Here is a 17,563-nt window from a genome sequence, read left to right on the forward strand (position 1 = left end):
TCTGCAATCACTTTCGTTAATATTACTTTACTTTTCTTTTTCCTTCAGCTGATGGCAGAACAGTTCTTGAAGCATTGCAGCCTATTTTTCAGGAACAAAGAATGACGGAGACAGTTCACAATTTAGGAGAAAATGGTTACTTGGTAACATACGTGGCAAAGACCGGCAGGTAAGAAAGATTTCAAACCAGTCTTTTTACAACCAACAAAGTGGCAAAATTAGCATTTTAGCAGAAAAATATTAAAAGCTCCTCGTCCATTTGGCAGTCCAACACATCTGGAGGGAAATGTGACCAGTTGGTTTAATGCTGCTGGAGCTGGTTTGCCCCCTGCCCCCACCTCTGCCCCTTTCCAGGTACTTCCAAGGAGATAAGGCAACAATATATGCTCGGGAGAGTTTTTGTCATTTTCTTAACTATAATCTTTTGAAAGTGTACCGTGGAAAATCTTGATTCAAAGTTATGTGATCATGGTACAGATCCCACCACTTACATTGTTCACACTATATCAGACAAATGGTGCTAACCATTTTACATTACCATGGAATCACAAAAATTTAATGCACAGAAGGAGGCTCTTCGACCCATCGGGTGTGTGCCGGCCGAAAAGGAGCTATCCAGCCTAATCCGGCTTTCAAGCTCTTGGTCTGTAGCCCTGTAGGTTACGGTACTTCAAGTGCACATCCAAGTACTTTTAGTATGTGATGAGGATTTCTGTCTCTACCCTCTCAGGCAGTGAGTTCCAGATCCCCACCACTCTGGGTGAGAACTGTTCTCCTCAACTCCCCTCGAAACCTATCAATTACTTTAAATCTGTGTCCCCTGGTTGTTGTCCCCACTGCTAAAGGAAATAGGTCCTTCTAACTATCCACTCTATCTAGGCCCTTCATAATTTTATGGGCATGACTGCTGCCAACGAACAGGAAGTAATTGTGCATGCGCAGTTCCAGTGGGTTTTTTTCTTTGTCGTCGCTGGACTTAGCAAAATGAGGAATAAAGAAGCGGATTAAAAAAATTCTGTCAGAACCATTAATTTTAAATAAAATTTGAACTGTTAACAGTTGTTTGTCCTTCGAGACAGCGGTTCTTAAACTGAAAAAAATCACCAAAACGTTAACCCAACCCAGTAACATTAATTAAACTATTAGTGATGTGCTTCAGCACTTCACAGATTCTCTGTGTGTTGTGGTGAACGTTCTTTTTTAAATTTGGGACCTGACAGTTATGCGCAGAATGCTTCTGGTAGCTTTCAGTTCGTTGGCAGGAGTCACTCCGTAACTTTACACACCTGAATCAAGTCTCCCTTCAGCCTCCTCTGTATTAGGCAGTTCCTCGTGTCGAGGATGACCCGCTTCCACACCAAAAAAATGAGTTCACAGGTGTTTCAATGAGAGACCTGACATTCTTGGTCCCAAGCTACATCTTGAATGGTGGTAGCTGCCTGTGTGTGAATACTTTTAACATGTAGTGGTCGTAGCACACCAGCCACTACACGGACTTGACAGAGCAAGGCCTTGGTCCAGTGGCAGGGGTTAACCAAGATGACTGGAGACCTAGCTCTGCTGCGCCATCCCTGGGCCCCGACCCCGCTGTTATATTCTATGCCGCTCCTGGGCCAAAACCCCTTTGCTCCTCTTCTCCGATACCCAGGGCCCTTGCCCGTCCCGAGCACTGACATCATCGATCCTTCACTGCTTCCTGCTGGGCTCAATCACCGGGTCCCGTTGGTCTCGATCTCTGTGCCTCGCTGCTCATCCTCCACCTGGGTCCCAACCCCGCCGCTGGTCTCGTTCTGCTCCAATCGGCTGCCTGGACTCTGATGACGTCAATCCTGTCTCCCTCCTAGAACGGCTCGAGCCACTCCCTACAGTGGCTAGCTCTTTTATCCCCGCGGCCTCTCCCCTTCCTCTCCACCTCCCCCACCCTGCCCCACACAGTCTGGCCCGGCCCAGGAAACGCGGGGAGCCCATCAGGATCCACGTCCCGAGCTACAGGCCGCTGCTGAGACTGTCCCTAAGCCCGTCGACCCAGTACGCTAGCTGTGCCCTAACAAGTGTTTTATACAGTTCACGCATAGCCTTCCTACTCTTATAGTCTATGCCTCAGCTGATAAAGGAAAGTATCCTGTGTGCCTTTTTAACCACCTTATCTACCTGGCCTGCTACCTTCAGGAATCTGTGGACATGCACTTCAGTGTCCTACCATTTATTGTGTATTCCTATGCCTTGTTAGCCCTCCTCAGGAGTCGATTACCAACGTGCTGCCTGTAATGTATTAAGTGCTTTGACTATTTTGGGCAGTTCAATACGTACTTACCCATTTGGCAGGCTGTGCTGATTTCAGCCAATGTCGGGTCTTCAAACAGTTTCAATCAGCTGTTCACAACTCATTAAAGTGCGATTGCCATAATGATGAGATTCTGGATGCAACTGCTATTAATTCGAAGAGGTTAGAAGAGGCAGTTGTTGAGTGGAAGTGTCCTGTTTATAAAAAAAAAAGTTGCATTTTTTGGTTTTACTGGGTTTAGCGGACAAATCATAATAACGTCAATGTGCCTGCTCTAAGCCGCTGGGATTGTGTGGAACTGTAAGGCAGCACATGGCATTTCTTTCTAAGAATGGCTGTTGTTGTAAGTGACTTTGTGCATGTCATCTGTCTGACATTCTCTGGCTTTCTCGCTCGCCCTCTTGTGTGTGTGCAGTTTCGGTCTGTGTTTGTGTGGGTCTTGCATTCAAACATATAATCTCTCGCGCTCTCGCTGTCAGTTGTTTATGCTGCATATACCAGTGGATTAAATTGTATTATGTAAAAGAACTTGCAAGGGCAAGCTCCCTTTGACAGTGAAGTGGAGAAACATCGTTTTTTTTAATTCACTCACAGGATGTGGGCATTGTGAGCACGGTTGGCATTTATTGCTCTTGAGAGGATAGTGGTGATCTGCCGCCTTGAACCGCTGGTGAAAGTACTCCCACAGTGACTTTGTCATAGAGGTTTGGCTTGTTAGGCCATTTCAGAGGGCAGTTAAGAGTTAACCACATTGCTGTGGGTCTGGAGTCACATGAAGTCCAGATGTGACTGATACTAGCTTTTTGTTTTATTTAATTAACTGAATTTAAATTCCCCAGCCGTCATGGTGGGATTTGAACTCATGCCACTGGATTATTAGTCGTGACCTCTGGCTTACTGGTCCAGTAACATAACCACTATACTACTGTTCCTGTATTGTGTGATTCCCTCTCTCCTATCACAACTTGCTTTAAGAGGTTGGGGTGAGATCATGGAGATGCTAATTTTACAGAAATCTTTGGAAATGGAAACTGTGCCAAAGGACTGGAGGTGGCAAATATTGCACTTGTTTAGAAAAGGAAAGGATAAACCAGGAAATTCTAGACTTATCTCACTTGCTGGTAAAGGGACATATGCTGTATATAAAAATGGGAAGTTTCCCATGCGTGTCTACATTGTGTTTTTCTGAACTGTAATGAATTTTTATTTGCAGCTTTGCCACTCTGAGAATGTATACAGATAAGCTTCTGACATTTGACATTCATAGCTATGAAGCGGATAACAAAGGACGAGCAACAATTGAAACGGTAAGTGTTACACATGGGCCTCCACCTTGATTACAGCAGCATTTTTATTTTGCAATGGAACTGCTTTTTTGTGATGTGTAAAGGAATGTAGGAATTGCTAGTTCACCGTATACCATCTTGGTAGCAGCTGATGTTAATTTTTGTGAACAGTTTTTAGAGGGGGAATGGAAAAGAATGAATGAGTCTGCACAAGGCACAGGTACAGTCACAACCTGGAGTACTGTGGACAGTTCTGGTCACCCTATTACAGCTAAGGCTCCCCAGACATTGGAGGCAGTCCACGAAGGGCAATCAGCTGATACCCAGCTTAAGGTTATGAGGAGAGGTTGAAGAGCCCTGGGATTGTGTATAGAGGACATGATATTCAAGATCTTTAAAGGAACAGATAGATTGGACTCTAATCTGTCTGAGATTGCCACAAACCCTAGCGCCACAGGACATGGGCTCAAGATTAGAAGAGACAGACAGTTTCGATTGAACTACTACTCATACAGGGAGGTGACTGGACTGTCTAGGGAGATATTCACTTTATGGAGCCATTATACATGTTTACATTCGCACACATTTTTATGGAGTTACATAAGTACCTTGGGATGTTTCTCTACGTTAAAGGCACTATAAATGCGAGTGGTGTAGGTTACATTCATATGTGTCTATGAAAGCCATTTTACAGTCACTGTATATTTGTGTACAGTGGGGGGTATGGGGGGGCGGGGAATGTATGTACCCAAGTATTTAAAGATGGTAGGAAAAATTGATGAGGCTATTAAAAAGGTATTATGGGATCCTCAGCTTTATTAATAGGCATAGAGTACAAAAGTAAACCTTTATAAAGCATTGGTTGGGCCCCAGCTGGAGTATTGTGTTTAATTCTGGGCACCGCACTTTAGGAAGGATGTGAAGACTTTGTAGAGATGTAGAAGAGATTTACTGGAATGGTATCTGGGTGAGGGACTTGAGTTATGTGGAGAGATTAGAGAAATTGGAGGAGGAGTTCTTGGAGCAGAGACGGTCGAGGGGGTGATTTAATAGAGGTGTTTAAAATGAAGGGTTTTGATGGTGAATAAGGAGAAACTATTTTCACTGGCAGAACGGTGGTAACCACAGGAGACAGGTTTAAGGTAATTGACAAAAGAACCATAAGGGGAAAAAAATAATGCAGCGAGTTGTTGTGATCTGGAACGTACGGCCTGAAAGGGTGGAGGAAGCAGATTCAATCGCAACTTTCAAAAGAGAATTGGATAAGTACTTGAAGGGGGGATATTTGCAGGTTCTATGGGGAAAGAGCAGGAGGATGGGACTAATTAGATGACTCTTTCAAAGGCACGATGGGCGGAATGGCCTAATGCACTGTATAACTCCATGATTCCAAGCGTGCATATTTTGAGTGTGCGCCCCTGTAAATAGTTTGTGGAGTCACTGTGCATCCTGACTGCGCGTGGGAAAAATTTACGGGAGAGTTCGACAACTATTTGAAGGAATGGCCGATTGAGAGGTATCAGATGGTCCGCAGAATCTTTACTGGTCCTGCGCTTTCCTACTTCCCTGAAAATCATAGACTGTTCCAACACAAACAGACCATTTGGCCCATCATGTCTACATTGGTGAGTCACCCAGCCTAATCCCACTCTCCTCCTGACTCCCCATACCCTTTAATGTCCCATCCAGTCTAATCCCACTCTCCTCATACCCCATATGACAACAAGAATAGCTTGTATTTATATAGCGCCTTTAAGGTAGTAAAATGTCCAAGGTGCTTCATGGGAGTATTGTAAGCCAAAATTTGACACCGAACCACAAGGATAAATTATGGCAGATGACCAAAAGAGGTTGGTTTTAAGGAGCTTCTTAAAGGAGGAAAGAGAGGCTTGTGGAGGGAATTCCAGAACTTAGGGCCTAGGTAACAGAAGGCACGACACCAATGGTTGAGCGATTATAATCACGTCAGAATCAGAGGAGCGCAGATATCTCTGGGTGGGGTGGGGGAGGAGGAGGGCATGGTGTAAGGGGGTTGTGGGGCTGGAGTAGATTAGAGATAAGGAGGGGTGAGGCCATAGAGGGATTTGAAAACAAGAATGAGAATTTTGAAATGGAGGCGTTATTTAACCAGGAGCCAGTGTAGGTCAGCAAGCACAGGGGTGATGGGTGAATGGAACTTGGTGCGAGTTAGGACACAAGCAGCCAAGTTTTAGATGACTAAGTTTATGAATGGTAGAACATGGGAGGCCAGTCAAGAGTGCGTTGGAATAGTCAAGTCTAGAGCCTGGATGAGTGTTTCAGCAGCGGATGAGTTGAGACGGATGGAGACAGGCGATGTTAGAGGTGGAAATAGGTGGAACTAGTTATGCCGTAGGTATGTGGTCGGAAGCTCATTTCAGGGTCAAATATGACAACAAGGTAGCGAACAGTGTGGTTCAGTTTCAGACAAATGTTGGTGAGCGGGATGGAGTCAGTGGCTAGGGAACAGAGTTTGTGGTGGGGACCGAAAGCAATGGCTTCCATCTTCCCACTATTTAATTGGAGAAAATTTTTGCTCGTCCAGAACTGGATATCAGACAAGCAGTCTGACAATTTAGAAACATTGGAGGAGTCGAGAGAAGTGATGGTGAGGTAGAGCTGGGTGTCATCGGCGTACATGTGCAAACTGACGCTGTATCTTCGGATGATGTCGCCAAAGGACAGTGTGTAGATAAGAAATAAGAGGGAGCCAAGGATAGATTCTTGGGGGAAACCAGAGGTAACGATGCGGGAAGAGAAGCCATTGCAGGTGATTCTCTGGCTATGATTAGATAGGTAAGTGTGGAACCAGGCGAGTGTCGTCCCACCTGCTGGATGACTGTGCAGGGGCGTTGGAGGAAGTGGTCAACTGTATCAAAGGCTGCAGACAAGTCAAAAAGCAGAAGGAGGGATAGATTGTCTTTCACAGTCACAAACAATGCCATTTGTGACTCAGAGCCGTTTCGGTACTGTGCCAGGGGTGGAAACCTGATTGGAGGGATTCAAACTTGGAGTTGCGGGAATGATGGAGACAGATTTGGGAGAGGATGTTCAAGGACCTTGGAGAGGAAAGGGAGGTTGGCGATGGGGCAGTTTGCAAAGGGCCGAAGGGTCAAGGATTGTTTTTTTTGAGAGGCGTGATGATGGCAGGTGATGGCAGATTTGGGGGGGGACAGTACATGAGAGAACAGTCAAGAAGATCAGCTAACACAGGAGCCAGAAAAGGATGATGGATGGTCAGCAGCTTAGTGGGAATAGGGTCAAGGGAACAGGAAGTGGGTCTCATGGGTAAGATGAGCGTGGAGAGTTCATAAGGGGAGATCGAAGAGAAACAAGAGAAGATGTCAGTTCAGGACTATGGCGGGGGGGAACCTCAGAGGTAGTTTGGCTCGGTGGGCTAGGGGAAGGAAAGGAAGTGGGAGGCAGCTGAGCGAATTGCCTCAATCTTGGAGACAAAGAAGTCCATGGGCTCCTCACACTTGTTGCCGGAGGTGAGTGTGGAGGAGATAGAGGAGAGGGGTTTAAGGAGGCAGTTTGCAGTCGAGAAAAGAAACCGATGTTTATCTTTGCAATCGAGAATGATTCTGGAATAGCGAGCAGTTTTGGCATATAAGAGCAGGATCCGATAATGCTTTGTGGTCCAGCCAGATCTGGCGATGAGTGTGCTAAACCAGTTGTCCACCATATATGTTCAAGTCTGGGCCCTTGGACTTGAGGGAGCGAAGATGAGGGCCGCACCAGGGGAATGGCCAGGGTGAGAGAGAGTAATTGTTTTAATAGGGCCTAGCGCATCAAAGGTTGTGTTGAGAGCATGCATGGTTGAGTTGATCAGTAGCTGCAGAAATGCCATGGTGAATGAAGATTAGACAGTTGGGATTTCGTAAATGCAGTTGTAAGAGTTTTGATTCTGGGGTTTGAGGGGGTGGGGGGGGGAAAAGGGTGATATATGTGGAGAGTGATACAAGGAAGTGGTCAGAGATGGCCTTGTCTGCGATTGATACGATGGCAGTAATGAGGCCACGAGAGATGGCATGATTGAGGGGGTGGCCGTGAATATGGATTGGGGAGTTTACAACTTTTAATGTCCCACTGTCACCCTCACTCCCCGTACCTTTAATATCCCATCCAGTCTAATCCCACTCTCGCCCTCACTCCCAATAGCCTTTAATATCTCACCCAGACTAATTCCACTCTCGCCCTCACTCCTTGTACCCTTTAATATCCCACCCAGTCTAATCCCACTAACCTTGTTCCCATACTTCTAATATTTCTGTTTTTCAGGCAACTATCTAATTGCCTTTTTAATAAAATTCCTGGATGCTACTTCAAGAATGGGTCTGTGATGGTGAATTCTACATCATTTTGCACAATGTTAAGGTCTTTCCAACCTCAGCACTTGGCTTGTGTATTGTGTGCCTCTAATTACAAACCCAAGGGTTCAGTTTGCCTTGTATGGGCTTAACTACTTGCGCTGTGAATGTGAATGATCTATGTATCTGCACACCCTCTGTTTCTCTGTGCCGGATGGAATCTTACCAAAATATGACTTCACATTTCTTGAAAGTGAGTTGTATCTGCCAGATGTCGACCTCCATTGTCAAGTTCTCTCTCTCTCTCTCTCTCTCTCTCTCTCTCTCTCTCTCTCTCTCTCTCTCTCCCCCCCTCTCCTCCCCCGCTCGTGCACACCCTCTCTCGTGCACGACCCCCCCACCCCCGGCTCATGCGCTTGCACCCCCCCCCCGGCTCGTGCACTTGCGCCCCCCTGCCCTGTCCCACCTACCCCCCTGCTCGCGCGCGCTCCCCCACCCCCCGCCGCCACCACCTTGCTCGGGCTGGCGCACCCTCTATCCTCAAGCTCCATCTTCCTGCTCGTGCTTTCGCTCGCTGTCTCTCCCTCCCCTCCTCTCTCTTCCTCTTCCCCCCCCCCCGGTTTGTGCACTTGCTCTCTTCCGCCCGCCCCCCTCCCGGTTTGTGCACTCGCTTCCCCCCGCCCCGCCCCCCCGGTTTGTGCACTCGCTCTCTCTCCCCCTGCTTGTGCCCTTGCTCGCTCGCTCTCTCCCTCCCTCCTCATGTACTCACGCTCTCTGTCCCCCGCTCGCCCTCCACTTACCCTCGCCCCTCTCCTCCCCCGCGCACGATCCCCCCACCCGCCTGCCAGTTCGCGCGATCTCTTTCCCCCCCACCCTTATGTCTGGATGACCACTTATTTCTGTTTGTGCTTTCACATTCTCTCTTTCCTTCTCCCCACCCATCACTCCTATTTTCGCACTCGCGCTTCCCCCCACCCCCCCGTGCACTGCTCTTGATTGATTGATGTTAAAAAAAAATTTTATTTAATATATTCATTTAAATTCCAGCTCTGTAACAAACTGGAAGAGAAAATGAAAGAACTCTTGCAAGGGAATATTAAAAGGCTAAAAAGGTATGAAATTTGATTGGTTTAACTTTAAAAAGAATTGCACTTGTAAGTGTTAATGTTAACCCAGCTGTAAGCGTGCAGTGATGCTGGCTGGGTTGTGGTCTTGTGTTAGGAATGAAGCATTTATTTACTGGTTTGTGCAACTGCTGTACATAGTTTCTCTTAACCTAAAGTTGCCAGTTGACGAATTTGCTGTCATGAGCATACTTGGTAGCTTGCTTCCATTGTTTATTGTAGCTGATCTTCTTTAGCTAACTGAGTTCAGTTTTTATTTGTTCTTGGTTCTCTGTCTCTTCATCATCATCATCATCGGCAGTCCCTCGAAATTGAGGAAGACTTGCTTCCACTCTAAAAGTGAGTTCTCAGGTGACTGTACAGTCCAATGTGGGAATTACAGTCTCTGTCACAGGTGGGGCAGACAGTGGTTGAAGGAAAGGATGGCTGGGGAGCCTGGTTTGCCGCACGCTCCTTCCACTGCTTGGTCTCTGCATGCTCTCGGCAATGAGACTCGAGGTGCTCAGCGCCCTCTCGGATGCTCTTCCTCCACTTTGGGCAGTCTTGGGCCAGGGATTCCCAGGAGCTGGTCGGGATATTGCACTTTATCAAGGAGACTTTGAGGGTGTCCTTGAAGCGTTTCCTCTGCCCACCTGGGGCTCGCTTGCTGTGTAGGAGTTCCGAGTAGAGCGCTTGCTTTGGGTATGCAGACGGTGTGGCCTGCCCAATGGAGCTGGTTGAGTGTGGTCAGTGCTTCGATGCTGGGGATGTTGACCTAGGCAAGGACAGTTGACGGTGCGTCTAGCCTCCCAGTGGATTTGCAGGATCTTGCGGAGGCAGCGCTGGTGGTACTTCTCCAGCACTTTGAGATGTCTGCTGTATATAGTCGACGTCTCTGAGCCATTCACGAGGGCGGGTATCACTACTGCTTGGTGCCAAATTTGAGGTCCTGGTCTTCAAACGCTCTTTTCCTCAGGCAACTGAAGGCTGTGCTGACACACTGGAGGTGGTGTTGGACCTTGTCATCGATGTCTGTCCTTGCTGATGGTATGCCTCACGGTGTGCTGATCCTGTTTCAGAGGGCAGGTTGTCAACTTCATTCCAGGCTTCTGTGGGTGCACTGAGACTAAAGCCGCTAATGCTGCAAACGCACAGCAAGTCAGACAGCATCCGTGAAGAGAGCAGACAGGTTAACGTTTTGAAAGCGGACCCTTCCTCTGAAATGTTCTGAAGCTGCACCCAAAATGTTAACTTGATTGTTCACCACAGATGCTGGGTGTTTCAGTTTTACTTTGAGTAGTGACAGCTGCATTATTTTGTTTTTTGCAGTGTCAGCTGTGGGTGGCACTCTCGCCTCTGAGTCAGAAGCTTGTGGGTTCAGGTCCCTTTCCAGGGTCTTGAGCACCAAAACAAATCCAGGCTGACATTCGAGTGCAGTGCTGAGGGAATGCTGCACTGTCGGCGGTGCTGTCTTTCAGATGAGACGTTAAACCGAGGACCCGTCTGCCCCCTCAAGTGGATGTAAAAGATCCCATGGCACTATTTTGAAGAAGAGCAGGGGCGTTTTCCACGGTGTCCTGGCCAATATTTATCCCTCAATCAGCATAACAAAAAAACAGATTATCTAGTCATTATCACATTGCTGTTTGTAGGAGCTTGCTGTGTACAAATTGGCTGCTGCGTTTCCTACATTACAACAGTGACTATACGTCAAAGTACTGCATTGGCTGCAAAACGCTTTGAGACGCCGGTGGTCGTGAATTGTTTATTTTTTGAATGTTGTTGCTCAGTTCCTCAAGCCTGCAACCTTGGAGGCAATTGGCCAGAACTTTTGGTTGTGTCAAATTTGGCTTTGGACATGGAATTTAACTGCAGCTGGCTTATAAACTTCCTATGTATTGTGACTGGATTGAAAGAGACGCCCACCTAGACAAAACTAGTAAAAAATACTTCATTTCTGTCACAGGCACTTCCTGTAGTCTTTCCTTCTATTTCACAGCAGTGAGACTAAATAAATAATTGAGGAGGGAGGAATGTGAGTGGGAAGTGCGTTCTCTCCCATCCCCCAGCAGCCTTGTTAACTTGATACATAGAAACATAGAAAATAGGTGCAGGAGTAGGCCATTCGGCCCTTCTAGCCTGCACCGCCATTCAATGAGTTCATGGCTGAACATGCAACTTCAGTACCCCATTCCTGCTTTCTCACCATACCCCTTGATCCCCCTAGTAGTAAGGACTTCATCTAACTCCTTTTTGAATATATTTAGTGAATTGGCCTCAACAACTTTCTGTGGTAGAGAATTCCACAGGTTCACCACTCTCTGGGTGAAGAAATTCCTCCTCATCTCGGTCCTAAATGGCTTCCCCCTTATGCTTAGACTGTGTCCCCGGTTCTGGACTTCCCCAACATTGGGAACATTCTTCCTGCATCTAACCTGTCTAACCCCGTCAGAATTTTAAACGTTTCTATGAGGTCCCCTCTCATTCTTCTGAACTCCAGTGAATACAAGCCCAGTTGATCCAGTCTTTCTTGATAGGTCAGTCCCGCCATCCCGGGAATCAGTCTGGTGAACCTTCGCTGCACTCCCTCAATAGCAAGAATGTCCTTCCTCAGGTTAGGAGACCAAAACTGTACACAATATTCCAGGTGTGGCCTCACCAAGGCCCTGTACAATTGTAGCAACACCTCCCTGCCCCTGTACTCAAATCCCCTCGCTATGAAGGCCAACATGCCATTTGCTTTCTTAACCGCCTGCTGTACCTGCATGCCAACCTTCAATGACTGATGTACCATGACACCCAGGTCTCTTTGCACCTCCCCTTTTCCTAATCTGTCACCATTCAGATAATAGTCTGTCTCTCTGTTTTTACCGGAGTTTCTATCTCGGTCTTTCCGTGTTAAGGGGATGCTGGATTGTCAGAGACCCAGTCCAGTTTTTCTCTCATTGCTTTATTATCTCCTTGTATGTATGTAGAGATTGATTAAAGAGGAGTAGATTATTCACTGTCCTGAGATGTTCCATGTGGGGATTTGAGGCTGAGGGGATGTTTCGGGTCAAGCAGGGGTAGAGTGCGGGGATATAATTGAACCAGGAGAGGTGGAAGGGAGTGCTGATGTGAGGGCTAGGGGAGAGGGCAGAAAGAGTAGGAGAAAGAGGAGAAGGAGGGAAGGGGGGGGGAGGCGGTTGGAGAGACGGGGTTCAACACTTGCTCTGGATTGGGTTGCTAATGTGTGGTGCCTCAGTGGTGGGAAGGGGGTGGGTGTGTCGGGGATGATTTAATTTTTGATTCAGTGGTTTTTTGCTTTGGGCAGAGGGTGTTTTGGATTGTGACGTTTCTTATCAGGTGGATTTTTGACTCATGATCCGAGAGTTGGAGATCGACTGGTGTTTTGCTGGTGGGGGGGGGGGGGGGGGGGTGGGGGGTGGGGGGTGGGGTGAAGGGTGAAGGAGAATGCATGGATTTCTCAGTGGGGGTTGACCACGTTTATCTCTGGAGCATGGAGGGGGCATATCGAATTCTCTCAGTGGGGGGGGGGGGGGGGGGGGTTCAGACAGCAATGTCACTGCATTGTTGGGGGGAGAGGGGATTGTGTACTTCTGATCACCGAGAGTGTGCTTTTACATTACTGGCTTTGCTGCTTCCGCCCAGTTTTCCCATTTCACCATTGGCTTTATGCCATGGGAAAATGATAATTTAGTTTGCAGCTGCTAGCTTTTCTCTTCTCTTAATTAACACACATCTTTCTAGATGAGTATTAACTTTATCCTCTATTATGATCGCTAGACACGTACCCACGACTGATAGGCTATAGTTATCCCTTCCTCCGTTTTCAACCAACCATCCAGTCCTTTGATACAACTTCCATATGCAAGGAAGTTTAACAGAACCTCTGCTATTTCCTCTGACTTTCCCTCAGCTTTCTGGCTTCATGGCATCAGGTCTGGTGCCTTTTCTACTACCTCCTTATCTATAGTTGTCCTATGACATTATTCCACCACCTTCTCTTGTACCCTTTCATTCCCACTGTCACGCTTTGTGAAAAGCAAGACAAAGTCCTTATTTAGTACCCCTGCTATCCCCTGACCCTCCATAAGAATATAAGAACATAAGAAATAGGAACAGGAGTAGGCCATACAGCCCCTCGAGCCTGCTCCACCATTCAATAAGATCATGGCTGATCTGATCATGGAGCCAGCTCCACTTCCCTGCCTGCTCCCCATAACCCATTATCCCCTTATCGTTTAAGAAACTGTCTATTTCTGTCTTAAATTTATTCAATGTCCCAGCTTCCACAGCTCTCTGAGATCTTATTCTAAGATTGTGCCCTCTAGTTCTAGTCACCTCCATCAGTGGAAACATCCTCTCTGCATCCACCTTGTCAAGCCCCCTCATAATCTTACACATTTCAATAAGATCACTTCTCATTCTTCTGAATTCCAATGAGTAGAGATCCAACCTGCTCCACCTTTCCTCATAAGTCAACCCCCTCATCCCGGTGTCAACCTTGTGAACCTTCTCTGAACTGACTCCAAAGCAAGTATATCCTTTCGTAAAAATGGAAACCGAAGCTGCACGCAGTATTCCCGGTGTGGCCTCACCAATACCCTGCATAGCTGTACCCTGCTTTTATACTCCATCCCCTTTGCAATAAAGGCCAAGATTCCATTGGCCTTCCTGATCACTTGCTGTACCTACATACTATCTTTTTGTGTTTCATGCACAAGTACCCCCAGGTCCCGCTGCACTGCAGCACTTTGCAATCTTTCTCCATTTTAATAATAACTTGTTCTTTGATTTTTTTTCTGCCAAAGTGCATGACCTCACACTTTCCAAATACATACTCCATCTGCCAAATTTTTGCCCACTCCCGTAGCCTGTCTGTGTCCTTTTGGAGATTTTTTGTGTCCTTACACATTGCTTTTCCTCTCATCTTTGTATCGTCAGCAAACTTGGCTACGTTACACTCAGTCCCTTCTTCTAAGTCGTTAATATAGATTGTAAATAGTTAGGGTCCCAGCACTGATCCCTGCGGCACCCCACTAGTTACTGGTTGCCAACCAGAGAATGAACCATTTATCCCGACACTCTGTTAGTTAGCCAATCTCTATCCATGCTAACACATCACACCCAACCCCATGAACTTTTATCTTGTGCAGTAACCTTTTATGTGGCATCTTGTCAAATGCCTTCTGGAAGTCCAAATACACCACATCCACTGGTTTCCCTTTATCCATCTTGTTCGTTACATCCTCAAAGAACTCCAGCAAATTTGTCAAACATGACTTCCGCTTCATAAATCCATGCTGATTCTGCCTGACCGAATTTTGCTTTTCCAAATGTCCTGCTACTGCTTCTTTAATAATGAACTCCCAACATTTTCCCAACCACAGATGTTAGGCTAACTGGTCTATAGTTTCCTGCTTTTTGTCTGCCTCCTTTTTTAAATAGGGGCGTTACATTTGCAATTTTCCAATCTGCTGGGACCTCCCCAGAATCCAGGCAACTTTGGTAAATTACAATCAATGCATCCACAACCCCTGCCAATACTTCTCTTATGACCCTAGGATGCAAGCCATCAGGTCCAGGCGATTTATCTGCCTTTAGTCCCATTATCTTACTGAATACCACCTCCTTAGTGATTGTGATTGTGTTAAGTTCCTCCCTCCCCTATAGCCCCTTGACTATCCACTGTTGGGATATTGTTCGTGTTCTTTACCGTAAAGACTGATACAAAATATTTGTTCAGAGTTTCTGCCATCTCCATGTTCCCCATTACTAATTCCCCAGTCTCGTCGTCGTCCTCTAAGGGACCAACATTTACTTTAGCCACCCGATTCCTTTTTATATACCTATAGAAACTCTTGCTATCTGTTTTAATATTTTGCACTAGTTTACTTTCATAGTCAATCTTCCCTTTCTTAATCATTTTCTTTGCTGGCTTTTAAAAGCTTCCCAATCTTCTGTCTCCCACTAGTTTTGGCCTTTTGCTTTTACATCTCCAGTCAGCCCTGCCCTGTAACTATTATTTTCCTTTTTATGCATGTTTATAAAATCCTTGATGAGATGTCATTCTTTCTTCATGTCCACTTAGTCTTTCTGATTTTTATTGCTTCCTCTCTTTTGTATTATTAGCCATACCTGTTTAAAGTCTTACTTTAATTTCTTTACTCATCCCAAAGAGATCCAGGTTTTAGAACACCAGCTTTACTTGTGGAAATATATCTAGCCTATACCCTAATCCACTCCAGTGTCAGTGTTTCCCATTGTTTGTCACTCTTTGATATTGCAGAGAATCAGTGGAAAGACTGGGGCTTGGAGAACCAGCTATCATTGTGGGTGACCTGTTACTGTACATCCCATAACAAGTTACCAAGCCTTGTAACGGACTCTGTCTGGGTGCTGTTGAACAGAGGCTCAGTCTGCCTGTTCAGGCAGAAGGTGTAAAAGACCGCTAAGCTATATTCAAAGAGCAAGGAGTTCTCGTAATGCCTTGGCCAACATTCTGCCCTCAACCAATACTACCAAAAACTAATTCCAACTGGTAATTCATTTCATTTACTGTTTGTGTGACATTTCTGTGCCCATAGAGTGACTAAGTAAGCAATAAAGAAAGGAAAGATAGATTATGAAAGTAAACTTGCGCAAAACATACAAACAGATTGTAAAAACTTTTACCGATTATATAAAACGGAAAAGAGTGACTAAAGTAAATGTTGGTCCCTTAGAAGATGAGAAGTGGGATTTAATAATGGGAAATGTGGAAATGGCTGAGACCGTAAACAATTATTTTGCTTCAGTCTTCACAGTGGAAGACACAAAAACCATGCCAAAAATTGCTGGTCACAGGAATGTGGGAAGGGAGGACCTTGAGACAATCACTATCACTAGGGGGGGGGTAGTGCTGGACAGGCTAATGGATCTCAAGGTAGACAAGTCCCCTGGTCCTGATGAAATGCATCCCAGGGTATTAAAAGAGATGGTGGAAGTTATAGCAGATGTATTCGTTATAATCTACCAAAATTCTCTGGACTCTGGGGAGGTACCATCGGATTGGAAAGCAGCTAATGTAACGCCTCTGTTTAAAAAAGGGGGCAGACAAAAGGCAGGTAACTATAGGCCGGTTGGTTTAACATCTGTAGTGGGGAAAAAGCTTGAAGCTATCATTAAGGAAGAAATAGCGGGACATCTAGAAATGAATAGGCAATCAAGCAAACGCAACATGGATTCATGAAGGGGAAATCATGTTTAACTAATTTACTAGAATTCTTTGAGGATATAATGAACATGGTGGATAGAGGTGCACCAATGGATGTGGTGTATTTAGATTTCCAAAAGGCATTTGATAAGGTGCCACACAAAAGGTTACTGCAGAAGATAAAGGTACGCGGAGTCAGAGGAAATGTATTAGCATGGATTGAGAATTGGCTGGCTAACAAAAAGCAGAGAGTCAGGTCCTTTTCGGGTTGGAAATCGGTGGTTTGTGGTGTGCCACAGGGATCGGTGCTGAGACCACAACTGTTTACAATATACATAGATGACCTGGAAAAGGGGACAGAGTGTAGTGTAACAAAATTTGCAGATGACACAAAGATTAGTGGGAAAGCGGTTTGTGCAGAGGACACAGAGGCTGCAAAGAGATTTAGATAGGTTAAGCGAATGGGCTAAGGTTTGGCAGATGGAATACAATGTCGGAAAATGTGAGGTCATCCACCTTGGGGAAAAAAAACAGTAAACGGGAATATTATTTGAATGGGGAGAAATTACAACATGCTGCGGTGCAGAGGGACCTGGGGGTCCTTGTGCATGAAACTCTTTTGGAGAAGCCTACTGCACCTGGTATTCCCAGGCAGTCTCAGACTAGTGTGGCCGTAGACAAGCCTACTGTACCTGGTATTCCCAGGCAGTCTCCCATCCAAGTACTAACCAGGCCTGACTCTGCTTGGCTTCCGAGATCAGACGAGATCGGACATTTGCAGACTAGTGTGGCCGTAGGCAAATGTTTACGCCCGGTTTCGAACCAGGGACTTTTCACGTGTTAAGCGAATGTGATAACCACTACACTACGGAAACACTGCTCCTTAATTCCAAAAAGTTAGTTTGCAGCTGCAGCAGGTAATCAGGAAGGCGAATGGAATGTTGGCCTTCATTGCGAGAGGGATGGAGTACAAAAGCAGGGAGGTCCTGCTGCAACTGTACCGGGTATTGGTGAGGCCGCACCTGGAGTACTGCGTGCAGTTTTGGTCACCTTACTTAAGGAAGGATGTACTAGCTTTGGAGGGGGTACAGAGACGATTCACTCGGCTGATTCCGGAGATGAGGGGGTTACCTTATGATGATAGTTTGAGTAGACTCGTTGGAGTTCAGAAGGATGAGGGGTGATCTTATAGAAACATTTAAAATAATGAAAGGGATAGACAAGATAGAGGCGGAGAGGTTGGTTCCACTGGTCGGGGAGACTAGAACTAGGGGGCACAGCCTCAAAATACGGGGGAGCCAATTTAAAACCGAGTTGAGAAGGAATTTCTCCCAGAGGGTTGTGAATCTGTGGAATTCTCTGCC

The 17,563-nt window shown here is 46.2% G+C and overlaps 1 protein-coding gene, 1 non-coding gene and 1 pseudogene across 2 annotated transcripts in view; 1 reads left to right on the forward strand and 2 right to left on the reverse strand.

Annotated features, from left to right (window-relative positions):
• sms (spermine synthase) overlaps positions 1-17,563 on the forward strand; it is a 71,961-nt gene that overhangs the window by 6,835 nt on the left and 47,563 nt on the right. Inside the window, exons 2-4 of the mRNA XM_070894118.1 lie at positions 49-169; positions 3,498-3,591; positions 8,946-9,010. Coding sequence (XP_070750219.1) covers positions 102-169; positions 3,498-3,591; positions 8,946-9,010 — 227 coding nt within the window. The 5' untranslated portion in view covers positions 49-101. The remainder of the gene's footprint in view (positions 1-48; positions 170-3,497; positions 3,592-8,945; positions 9,011-17,563) is intronic.
• LOC139276615 (5S ribosomal RNA) lies at positions 16,880-16,998 on the reverse strand (annotated as a pseudogene).
• On the reverse strand, positions 17,002-17,074 carry trnav-aac (transfer RNA valine (anticodon AAC)). Its single transcript has one exon. It is a non-coding gene; the product is annotated as a tRNA-Val (tRNA).

Source organism: Pristiophorus japonicus, chromosome 11 (assembly GCF_044704955.1).
Source record: "Pristiophorus japonicus isolate sPriJap1 chromosome 11, sPriJap1.hap1, whole genome shotgun sequence".
Classification (NCBI taxonomy): Eukaryota; Metazoa; Chordata; class Chondrichthyes; family Pristiophoridae; genus Pristiophorus; species Pristiophorus japonicus.